At 45.3% G+C, this 11,559-nt stretch overlaps 1 protein-coding gene across 1 annotated transcript in view; it reads right to left on the minus strand.

Annotated features, from left to right (window-relative positions):
• TMEM114 (transmembrane protein 114) overlaps positions 1 to 11,321 on the minus strand; it is a 360,971-nt gene extending 349,650 nt beyond the window's left edge. The window contains exon 1 of the mRNA XM_069646803.1: positions 11,186 to 11,321. Within this exon, the coding sequence (XP_069502904.1) occupies positions 11,186 to 11,321 (136 nt within the window). The remainder of the gene's footprint in view (positions 1 to 11,185) is intronic.
• Between the last annotated feature and the right edge of the window lie 238 nt (positions 11,322 to 11,559).

Consider the following 11,559-nt stretch of genomic DNA (forward strand, 5'->3'; position numbering starts at 1 on the left):
CATAGTCTGTCTTCAGGAAACTTGGCTGGACACCTGCCCGATCTCTGACATCAATGAAGTGGCGATCAATCCTGCCTTCAAAAACTCAGAGGAAGACCAATGGCTGGTCTGCTAACATTTGCAAAAAAAGGTTTGGGTTGTCGAATTACCAACTCTGTAAATTACTCGGCATTTATACAGGTAACCACGATCGCCACAGCTGAGAAGCTAAACGACAACGCCAACCACTTCCACATCATCAATCTATATTGGAATCACTTGCAAGCCGGTACAACGGTATTCATAGACCAAGTCTCAACAGTAGTCGATGAACTACTGTTAGCCAATTAGACAGCAAACATCATAATTTGCGGAGACTTAAATACCAACTGTCTGTCTGTCCGTAAACCACAGAAATACTGAAGTCATTTACACACACAACAGTGTGCCCCAAGGTGGATGTTGGAGATGGATGTAAGAAACCTTGCAATGTTAAATGGAAATACCATCAGTGACATACCGGCTAACTCAACATGGAGGAGAAAAGAGCACAAATCCACTTTGGATTACTTTTTTGTATCCGAAAACATTCAGCAAATGACCTCATCATTGCTTATAGGGCCTATGAGGTGTAGTGATCACGAGATGGGGATTCTGTTTCTGGTAGGCTGAAGGCAAACGGAACATAGACTATGGAATCATCGGATCTTGGTGGAGCCAAACAGAATAAGGCTGAAACTTCAAAAGGGTAGGTCTCTGTGATAAAAAACATCTATATTAACGAAGAACTTGGAGTGGAATATGCCCACCTGATACAAGAATTTGTGGAAAAAAAGCAGGGGCCGATAAATCTTGGCTTTGCCAACAAACACAAATTTGATGTGGAAGTTATGAGACAGAAGCGGGCTTTACGCAACTCCATAAGAAATATAAGAATTAAGAACGCCTCAAGCTACTTGAATGCAAAGCGCATCGCCAAACAAAAATATAAAAATTGGCTGAGAGACCACAAAGCCTTAATGTTCCAAAATGACACAGAACATATGATGAAAAAGATGGGAAACAAAACCTCGGCTGAGTTTTGGAAAATGAAGGTGCCTCTCAATCAACACTGATGACTAACACGGTAGCTGAAACAGTGTGGACAACCCATTACTCAGAGCTCTACCGCAAAAAAGGTAAGTGGACGTACCCTTCAACTCTGACACTGGAAAGATGGAATCTCAATTTCACCATGGAAGATGTCTTGTTGATAATCAACAATGCCAGCATCTCGAGGGCCCCTGGACCCGATGGCCTGACAAACGTTACCCTAAAACAAAACCCTGAAATATGGGCTGAGGTGTGTAAAGAGCTTATCAATAGAATCTGTAGTCGGTGTGTTACTCCAAAATCATGGAAGAAAGCCATAATAGTTCCCATTTTCAAAAAAGGAAACCGATTGGAGCCCAAAAACTACTGCCCCAGAGCGCTCTTGGATGTGCTGGGAAAGTCTGCGCCTCAATGCTCCAAAAGAAATTATCAGTCTGGATTTCGGACAGTGACCATATGGATGTAAGACAGACTGGTTTTGTAAAGGGTGTTGTATGTGGCCTAAACCTCCTGCTCTTAAACTTGTTAAAAATTGAATCTATAAGATCAGGCTGAAAGGTCTATTTAGCTCTGATAGACTTTTCTCATGCCGTCGACTCCATTGATCGAGAGCTCCTCTGGACTAAGATGTCGAATTGGGGATGCCCTGAGAGCTTACTAGCCGCAATTAAAGAACTCCACACTGCTACTACCATTAAGGTGCGATTAGATCAGAGTGGAACCTTAACGGAAGATATTAACACCTATTGCGGCATGAAGCAGGGATGACCACTGGCGGCAATAATCTTCAATTTGTTCCTGTCAGACATAGGCAGTGAAATTGATGAGCCTCGATCATTCTCGCCAAAATCCATGGGTCTGCACTAAGCTGGATGCTATATGTGGAGGACCTGATCCTGTTAGATTCAACGCCGATCGATCTCCAGCAAAAAATGAACGCAGTCAAATGCTATGTGGAAAGTAACGGTTTGGTCATCAATAATGCAAAGAAATATTAACGCTACAGAACCTACAGAACCTGCACACGGGCGGGCATGCACACAATAAAACATTTAAGTGGCACCTACGAAAAGAGCCTGTAAGCACTGTAGAAACATCTAGATATCTTGGGATGCAGATTGGCTCAAATATAAATGATGGGCAATGGACAGAGAGCGCTAAAGTAAAATGTTGACAATTTGCCAACCAGGCTTTGATTCTGAACAGAAAATATGGGAAGTTCTCACTAAGGCCAGTGATAACTTTCTATCAACAGAAAGTGGTTCCAGCCCTGATCTATGGAGCGGAAAATGCCTTTGGATGCCTAGAAAAACTTTGGTCAACCCTGGAACACATATTTTGGGTAAAAATTCTTCATTTACCCAATAACATTCCAACAGCTTGTATACGATACGAGCTAGGGTTGATGTCCATCAAAGCCTTTATCTGCTGGAACACCCTTGCGTTATACAGGAAAACCATCCTGACAAACGTTACTCCGCAATTTAAAATTCTGAGTAATCCCAGCAGTGGAAACCCGGAGTGCATACTATCTTTATGGAACACAAGATGTGAGGAGCTGCTGACATTGTATGGAACAGACCTTATAACGCTCCGGGATAACCCAGACTTAGTGAAGAAAAAGATTTGGAGACTAGATTGGATCTTAACTGGCGAACAAAGAAGTGCCACTAAACTAATGAAAGACGCGCCGTGCGAAGCTAGAGCGTACAATAAACTACAAAACTATGTAGCTCTCTTTCCTGACAATAAGAGAAGATTTACATATATGCGCTTTTGCTTAATTCTGATAAAGACCAAAGAGAGAACCAAGAACTGGGTTGGCATGGATAAGACGAATGTGAACTGTAGGCTCTGTGAACTCTACGAAGAAACGACTAAACATCTCGTCTTATTTTGCCCCCTACTCCGATCACCAAGAACTAAATGTCTTGGTCCCCTGATGGCAGAATTGTCTACAAGGAACGCTGAAGAGTGGTAGCACCTGATGTACATCAGAGAGAACAAAAAATGGACAATTGCTGTAACGTCATTCTTAGACGAGATCGAAAAATTTCTTGAAACCATGGACTGTCCTCGCATAAGGGTTGTTGGGGCGGTTGCAGGATCTTCATTAGATTGATGGGACGTTTACTATATGTAATTGATGTGGTGAAATGTGACTGTTTTCTTTCTGTTTTAAAGGCTTGTAAAGGCCAAATAAAAATTAAAAAAAATTAAAAATTAAAAAAATAAGGGCGATGCTATGCCTGGTTGATTTTGTGTGTAGCACTCTCGCAGTGACAGCACAGCTATGCAAATGAGGAAGGACCCTCTGAAATGTGGTGATGGAGTCAGTAGCACCCGTTAAATAGAGGAGTTCATGAAACAATATATCATAGTGGGGCCAGGATCTATTGCCAGATACGCAGTGTCCCTTTTACTCATTTCTACCCAAAGGTGATATGAACCGACCGTACAAACAGCATGGAATCGCTCAACACTTGCATTGTCATTCGTTTGATGCAACTAGATAGTTTAGAATCCCTTGGTATACAATATTGTCAGGACAGATGTATTAGCAGCGCTATGTGCCAAAACATCTCCTCCGCACCAGAATGGAGATACTGCAGCCCTTCAAAGGTGTTACAGACACATTTGCGATGGTAAGCAACCACATCAACGACTTAAAGTGAAGCATGATAAGGCAATCAGCATTGTGATACTTGCTACAGTGCTCTGGGCATAGTTACCATAACTTGGAGTATTACGGCGAACAATCTGAAGCCCACACTTTTAATTTGGGTAAAACATGACTACCTCCAGTAACAGATAACCAAAAATAATCTACAGCTGCTTGTCCCACTTTTCCAGTCACCCTCTGTGCACTGACAGACTCTGCTATGCTCAAAATCAGAACTTTGGGTGTCTGCGAGGGGCCCTAAGGTGATAGCATTGATATTGATATTGATATTTTATTTCTATCGCGCTCGTACAGAAGTGTTTCAGAGCGCGACTAGGCAAGGGAGAGGAACAGGGGAGAACAAAACGATGATCTTACTAGGCCAGTGACATTGAGAACGCGCAAGTGCATGGGACAGGGGGAAGGGGAAAGTGCATGGAAGGGGGGAGAAGTGGAAAGTGTGAAGAAAAGGAGAAACAGATAAATAATAATAAATAAATAAATAAATAAATAAATAATAAAGGCAACAAACAGTGGTAGTGCAGCCAGCAATTTGCAAGGGCTAGGTTTAAGGCAGCAGAAAGGGTAGGTCTCATAAGAGCAGGACGAAAAAGGGGTGGCTGTATGGGTACAGATACAAACCCCAGTCAAAGGGGTGGCCTGGAGGCCGTGCGGGAGGGTGGCAGGGTGAGCAGGTATCTGGGCCCGGAGGACAGATGGTGGCCAGGTGCACGGTCCCAAGAGAGAACAGATCAGCAGGGGAGAGGGGGAGCGAAGGCAGAAGAAAAAAAGGATGGTCTTGAGGTGCTTCCAGAACCACAGATGGTACTCCTCAAGTTTTAGAGTAGCAGGGAGGCTGTTCCAGAGGGAGGCCCCAGCCGAAGACAGAGATCTACCCCCAGCTCGTTTCTTTGAAAAACAACTGACCCTGAGGGAGTTAGAGGTAGAGGAGCAAAGAGCTTGAGAGGGGAGGTATTTGCAGAGGGATAGCTGAAGGTATTTTGGACCCAGGCACCAGAAAGCCATGTGGACAATGCAGAGGGTTTTGAATTTAATCCTTGCATCCACTGTGAGCCAATGGAGAGTTTTCAGAGCTGGAGAGATACGATCCCAGGGCTTGAGGCCAAGGACAGGTCTCGCAGTCCTGTTCTGGATTAGTTGCAGAGGGCGGAGAGTAGAGGCAGGTAGATTTAGAAAGAGGCTGTTACAATAGTCCACATTAGAGAGAACCAGAGCTTGGGAGACCATGAGCTTCTGGGGGAAGGAGAGCAATCGCAGAGTACCTCTGAGGAGGTGCAGGAGGAAGTTTGACTTTTTAGAGACCTCAGAGATGTGGGCGGAGAAGGAAAGTGTGAAGTCAAAGATGACCCTGAGATTCTTAGCCTTGCAGGTGGGGGTAGGAGGAGGGCCAAGGGAAGCCGGCCAGAGAGTGAGGGGAAAGGATGGTGAAGGTGTGCCGATGAGGAGGATCTCTGTCTTGCTGGCATTCAGACAAAGATCATTGGCGGCACACCAATCTTGAATGGCAGTTAGGCAATCACAGATGAGAGAGGAGGTGGCCGAGGGCAGCCTGAAAATGAGTTGAGTGTCGTCAGCGTAGCACTGGGAATTTGAGCAGAAAATGGCAATGAAATGGGCAAGAGTTGCCAGCTATTGGTTGAAAAGCCAGGGCGAGAAGTTAGATCCCTGGGGAACACCACAGGTAGAGAGGAAGATAGATGATAAGAAGGACCCAAGTTGGACCTGGGAGGGTCGATCAGAGAGGAAAGAGGTCAGCCAGGCCAGAGCCTGATCAGTGATACCCAGGTTATCATGGAGACGGTTTAGCAGGATGGTATGGTGTGCCGAAGGCAGAAGAGAGATCAAGGAGGATGAGGACAGAGGGAATGTTAGAGTAAAGGTTGGAGAGCAGATCTTCACAGATGTTCAGGAGAGCAGTTTCCATGCTTCTGGCAGCTCTGAAGCCAGACTGGTGGTCATGGAGACATCCAACAGAATTGGAATGAAGGTTAAGCTGAGAGATGGCCAACTTTTCCTGGTGTTTGCCCAGAAAGGGAGTAATGGAAGTTGGGCGATAGTTAGCTGGACAAGAAGGATAAACTGTGGGTTTCTTGATAAGAGGATGCACAAGGGAGTGCTTCAGAGGGGAGGGGAAGGATCCTGAGGCAAAGGAGTTGTTGCAAAAATTAGCAAGGGCCGGAGGGAGGGTGTCAATGTGGTCCTTGATGGTTCTAGAGGAACAGGGATGAACCTGTTTTGACGAGGCTTTCATAGATCGGACTTGTCTAGCAACCTTGTCAGGGAAGAAAAGAGGAAAGGACGAGAACGATGGTGGGGGGGTGGCTAAAGGAGGGTCAGCAAGCACAGATGGAGAGAGGAGAGGAGGGGTGAGGGTGGAGAGGGAGGACAGGATGTCCTGGGTTTTTGAGATGAAGTGAGAGGCAAGGGCATTGCAAAGAGCCTCGGAGGCAACAGGAGGGGTAAAGACTGCAGCAGGGCTGGCCAGCTCCTTGCAGATTTTAAAGAGTTTGACCGAGTTGTTAGATGCCGCAGAGACACAAGCTTGAATGTGGACTCTCTTCTTGGTGAGGACAGAGAGTCGGTATTGCCTTTGTAGCAGGTGAGAGGCCAGTTTGTCAGAGGATGAACAAGAAGCCCTCCATTTCCTCACAGCCACCCTACACTTACGTTTAAGTGTAGCTAGGTCAGAGTCATACCAGGAATTTCACTTGGCTTTGGACTTCAAGCGGATCCTCATGACAGGGGCAAGAGCATCAAGAGTATCATAAATTGAAGAGCAGAGCAGAGTCAGGGCTGTGTCAGAATGTGAGACAGCCAGAGGTGGGGGGGGGAGAGAAAGTGGCCGAAAAAACCTCAACTGACACACGCTCCATGGGCCGGATGTCCGAGAAGGTAGGTGGCAGTGTTGGGGTAGGCTTGGCTTTGGGGAAGAGAGGGAGAGATGAGAGGAGAGGACGGAGTGATTGCTCCAGGAGAGAGGAGTTGTCAGAGGGATGGAGAGGGGGAGGTCAGAGGAGATCAAGACATCGAGTGTGTGCCCTGCAGAGTGAGTTGAGCCAGAGGGGAGGATGGACAGGGAGAGGAAGTCGCAAAGGTCACGGAAGTGTACAGAAGAGGAACAAGGAGAGTCTAAATGTATATTGAGGTCACCAAGGAGGAGGAGTTGAGTGGTAGAGGCCAGGAGCGAGGAGGAGAGGTCCGCCCACTCAGAGAGAAATCAGGTGATTTGACCAGGAGGCCGGTAGATGGTAGCCACAGTAAGAGAATGGGTAGGCGTGAGAGAGAGCCTACAGACAAGGCATTCAAAAGAGGTGTAGGTCTGAGTGGGAATGATAGAGGGAGGAATCCACTCAGTAAAGATCAGGGCTACCCCCCACCCCCCACTGGACCTGGAGGATCTGGGTGCGGAGAGGATCGTGTAGCCATCAGGGAGTACAGTGTCAAAGAATGCCCATTGTCATCTGCTTCTTATCCTGCCTGAAAGGCTAATTGTTTTTAATTCTGATTTGTTATTTCAGAACCTGCCCAGCTGCCAGAGACATTGTATGTAAGAATGGGAATTAATCTGATAGTGTTATAACAAGATAATTAATAACAAGCACTATGTGGATGTCTTTCACATGGTAAGTGAGGCCCTGTCAAGCACGTGAAGTGGTGAGATGCATTTGAAGCAGGATGGCCAAGGTTACCATTTGCCTAGGGCAGGAGAAATACTTGCACTGGCCCTCTTTGAGATGCTCACATGTCTATTGGGTATAGAGGAGGTTTGTATTCCAAATAAATAGAGAGATTTAGATAGGCCGGGATGTTCTGATTTACTTTTGTTTTTATCAAATGAAAGCTTTATCCTGAACCCTCATAAACTCGTTACCCACGTTGAATGTGCGCTCAGGGTACATATGGTGATGTGTGTGCTTTAAAATGCCTATATTCATGGTAATGCAGCTTTGGCCATTCAGGTGACCAGTGTATTGTTCATTCTTCTAATTGGGATTTCATAAAGAATGGAAAAGATGTACAATGTGTTTACCTTTGAAATTGGTTTGACTATTTATATGCCATTAATAAAGGTTTCTTGTCCCGGAAGTGGAAGGAGGCTGTATGGGATCAACGTTAATTAAACTGGCATATCCCACTTCATGAAAAGTACTTCGCTAAATAAATAAACATTGTTTGTGCCTGATTTTCGGTGGGTGGAAAATTCCACTGAAATAAATGTTGCACGTTTAAAACACCCCACACTAACATCATTGCAACTAAATAGTGCACTATACTGCATAGTAGTGTTCACTACCTCACAAGATGTAATCGCACAAAGTAATGGTCAACTGGCACAACGGTCCTCAAAATGACTCAACAGTCGAGGTGAACTTGCTATGGGTGTGTGCTTTAATATTTAGAGATACTTGGTTTTTGCACCCTGATTAGACCACAATGATTCTTCTGAAAGTTCAACTATTCAGCTTTCAAGAGGCACTATTGTGTCAACCATAATACCATTGGCAGCAGCACCACAAACAGATAATGCACCATTTAGCAATGAAGTAATGCAAAATTTTGTATGTGGAGAATGACCATTGTTTCGACTCCATATATAGTAAAGTACAGCATATATGCATTACAAAGTCGATGAAAGTGATGTGCTAGTTTAGTTTAACTTGGAATAAACATAGAACCACCACCTTTTCCGATTCTTACAACTTTGGTACCATTTGGCAAAACTACACTAAACCTTCCCAAAACATATAGACCTGACTTTGAATTATTTGGGACAGTTGTAAGAAGTTCTATTGAGGTCTGGCTTCTGATTGGGATCCCAAAAGCTTCCTTTCCCATGCATTTTGTTCTCACCGACATCTTCATCAGAAACTGCGGGACATATTTGCACCAGACTTGTGTGAGGAGCTGGCATCGAAAATCTTCATTTGGCCTCGTGAAAATATGTCAGTGATATTTTTTTAATGAAAGAAACATTGACAAATAGGCCAAAATACAGTGAATTTTTTGTAATACTTGTGGACTAGACTGCTGACCTGTATTCCGCTATTGCAGGAGCTGATTCGGACCTGTAATCCGCTATTGCAGAAGCTGATTGGTTAGTTTGGGTGCACAAAACCAGACAGCACAAAAAACTTAAAAACACAGCAGAGTTTGTCAATATGCACTGTGCCTCATCCTGCAGTTGGCCCGCACTGCAAGGCATGCTGGATATGACTTAGCCATTTTTTTTTACCAGCGATGTGGCATTGATAAAACATAATTTTTCCTCGCAGATAAGCTTGAGACTGTCTGTGGATGAAGACTTGCGTTTTGCTATATAATTGAGAATTAATTCTGTTACCAGTTGCTCTACAATGGAGGCTGACAAGGGCACTAATTCATGGAATTAAGTGCACGAAACCGCGTGGGAAACCCTGTTTGTCAATTCATAGAATTGACTGCATAGGACTTTTTCGTACTTCGCGCGGACTTCAAGTAGGCTCGGCACGCCTCTCTGAACGGCCGAGTGCCTTGCACGAGACTCCACGCAGGGGGTGGGTGTGACCTGCGCAGGGACCGGAGCAGGGGGGGAACACACAAAATGAGAAAGAACAAGGGAAAAAGTGGACATTATGGGGGACATGCCAGAGGCAGTCCATAGCACGCCCACAAATGCTCATGACAAAGTCTATTCATGGATGTGACGGTGCAACATCTCGCCTGCAAAATGCCCAGGCAAGGCCTTGATCTGTCCGCCAACCGAAGGTAGGTGTACAGACACTTGCGCATAGGATTCCCAGCGCGGAGGTGAGTTTGCATGTTGGATTTAGGGGTGCATGCATGCAGACAAGGTTCCCATCGGACTTAGGGGTGAGCATACGCAGCGTAGCCGGGTGTAGAGACGGTTTACAGGAGTGTGCACGCCCCCCTGAATTATGACGTGAGTTACTAGAAATGGTAAGCATGTTCTTGGGGTGTCGGTTGCAGTTATGAGGTAACCCTTGCAGTGTCGCTGAGGTGCTGGCTTGGTTGCAGGGGACCCCACTCAGTTTTCACAGGGTGCGCGTGTTTGTACCCGGGGAGGCCGCAAAGGTAGGTGAATGTGGCTGTTTTAGTTTGCGTGGGGGCGTAATCGGGGGCGTTCCTGCTCCGACTTGCCGAATGGCCTACTTTGCTGGAACAATTCCGTGAATATGTGGAGCGCGAAGATTTCCTTCTGAGTGCAGGCATGTGCAGAGTCGTTCTCGGCGTGCCGGCTTTGCAGGATCTCTGTGCACTTTTCCATGAATCAGGACCAGGGTGTTTCTTTTCTTCACAGAGAGCTTAAAACTTCCACTGGAGCAGAGATGAGGCAGACTATTGCGATGGTCAGTTTAGCCCATGTTGATGTGCAATGGCAAACACCCAGTGCACTCGAAAGATTCGGAGGAGGAAACATGTAGGAACGATATACAGATAGGAGTTAGACAGGGTAATTCACAGGTCTTGAAGGATGTTCAGAGGCACCTGCAGGCCGATTGGCTATTCATTGGCTATTCATCCAACGAAGGACAGCAGGAGAAACGACACATGACATGTGCTGACATACAATTGGTCTGCATATATTGTGTTCAAATATGTTTTGCCTGGCCTCCATTCCTAATGCAGTCAACAACCCCCATGCCGCACTCCACCCAATCCCATACCACATGTTTGGCTCGGGAGTGCTCAGGGGCACAGATAGCCCTCGTGATCCCATTCTAAAGAGGTGCAGCTGATCACAATGCATTTCTCCTCATTCTCTCGGCTGCTTTCTTTGACGTCCACTAAATCATGGGACTGAAAACGCTCATAACTGCTGTGCTTCCTGTTCCTGTTCAGAAATGGTGATCTGCTAACACGCATTTTAAATTTCATGATATTTCAATGCATATATATGTGGGTTCTGTGCTCACTAAACTGCAAATAACTAGCTCCACTTCCTTCTTCTAAACCGTTTCGGAAATAGTATCTGTCAGGAAAATGAGGCCAAAGCACCATCCACAGACCTACAGAGTGACGCGTTTCTAAATTCCTGTCAGTACATTTGGAAAAAAAGACCATACGCAACTCAGCTACGAAAAGCAAACTTGACACCATTCTCCTGAAAGATGCCTAACCTTTAGAGTGGCAATCAAGAGAATCTGCATTTTAAGAAGCTTGTCAAACATTCACGCATATTATAATTGAAAAGGAATTATTCACTTCTTTTGCTCTATATAAATGTCAAGTATCTGGTGGCAGAGCTCCGGGGTCTTTAAGGACTTCATTCAAGTCACAGCAGAGAATATGTCACAACATTCAAAATACATGGGTGAAGAAGCAAAAGTGTTTGATATATGCGCATTGCACAACACATCCTCCAACATCAGGTATTTCCTGTGAAATGCAGATACAGTGAGATCTGAAGGAAAGATGGGATGTATACTTTACCGCCAAAGAGAAAGAGTGTCCCTGTCAGCAAGAGCAGCAGGTAGGCTCGTGCAAGGATGCTGACGAATCCAGTCATGCCGCCAAAAATCATCAAGATGAGGCTAAGCGGCAGGAGTACCACCACTGTCCCGTGCATGTCTGCAAACAAATAAGGCATGTTAAAAATGGCAGGGAGAAAGACATTCTGGAACATGTGTTAGAAAATATCTCTGTAGAATCACTTATGCCCAACTGTTACGTAGTGCCAAGTAGAATTTTACAAAATGGTTGACAGGCCACAACATTAGTGACAGATCAGCAGTGTTCCCTGACACCACATCTGAGGGAGCGAGACATTGTTCTTTTTATCTCAAACTAGTTTTAATCTATGCTTT

Source organism: Ambystoma mexicanum, chromosome 2q (genome assembly GCF_040938575.1).
Source record: "Ambystoma mexicanum isolate Mex_15411 chromosome 2q, UKY_AmexF1_1, whole genome shotgun sequence".
NCBI classification, from domain to species: Eukaryota; Metazoa; Chordata; class Amphibia; order Caudata; family Ambystomatidae; genus Ambystoma; species Ambystoma mexicanum.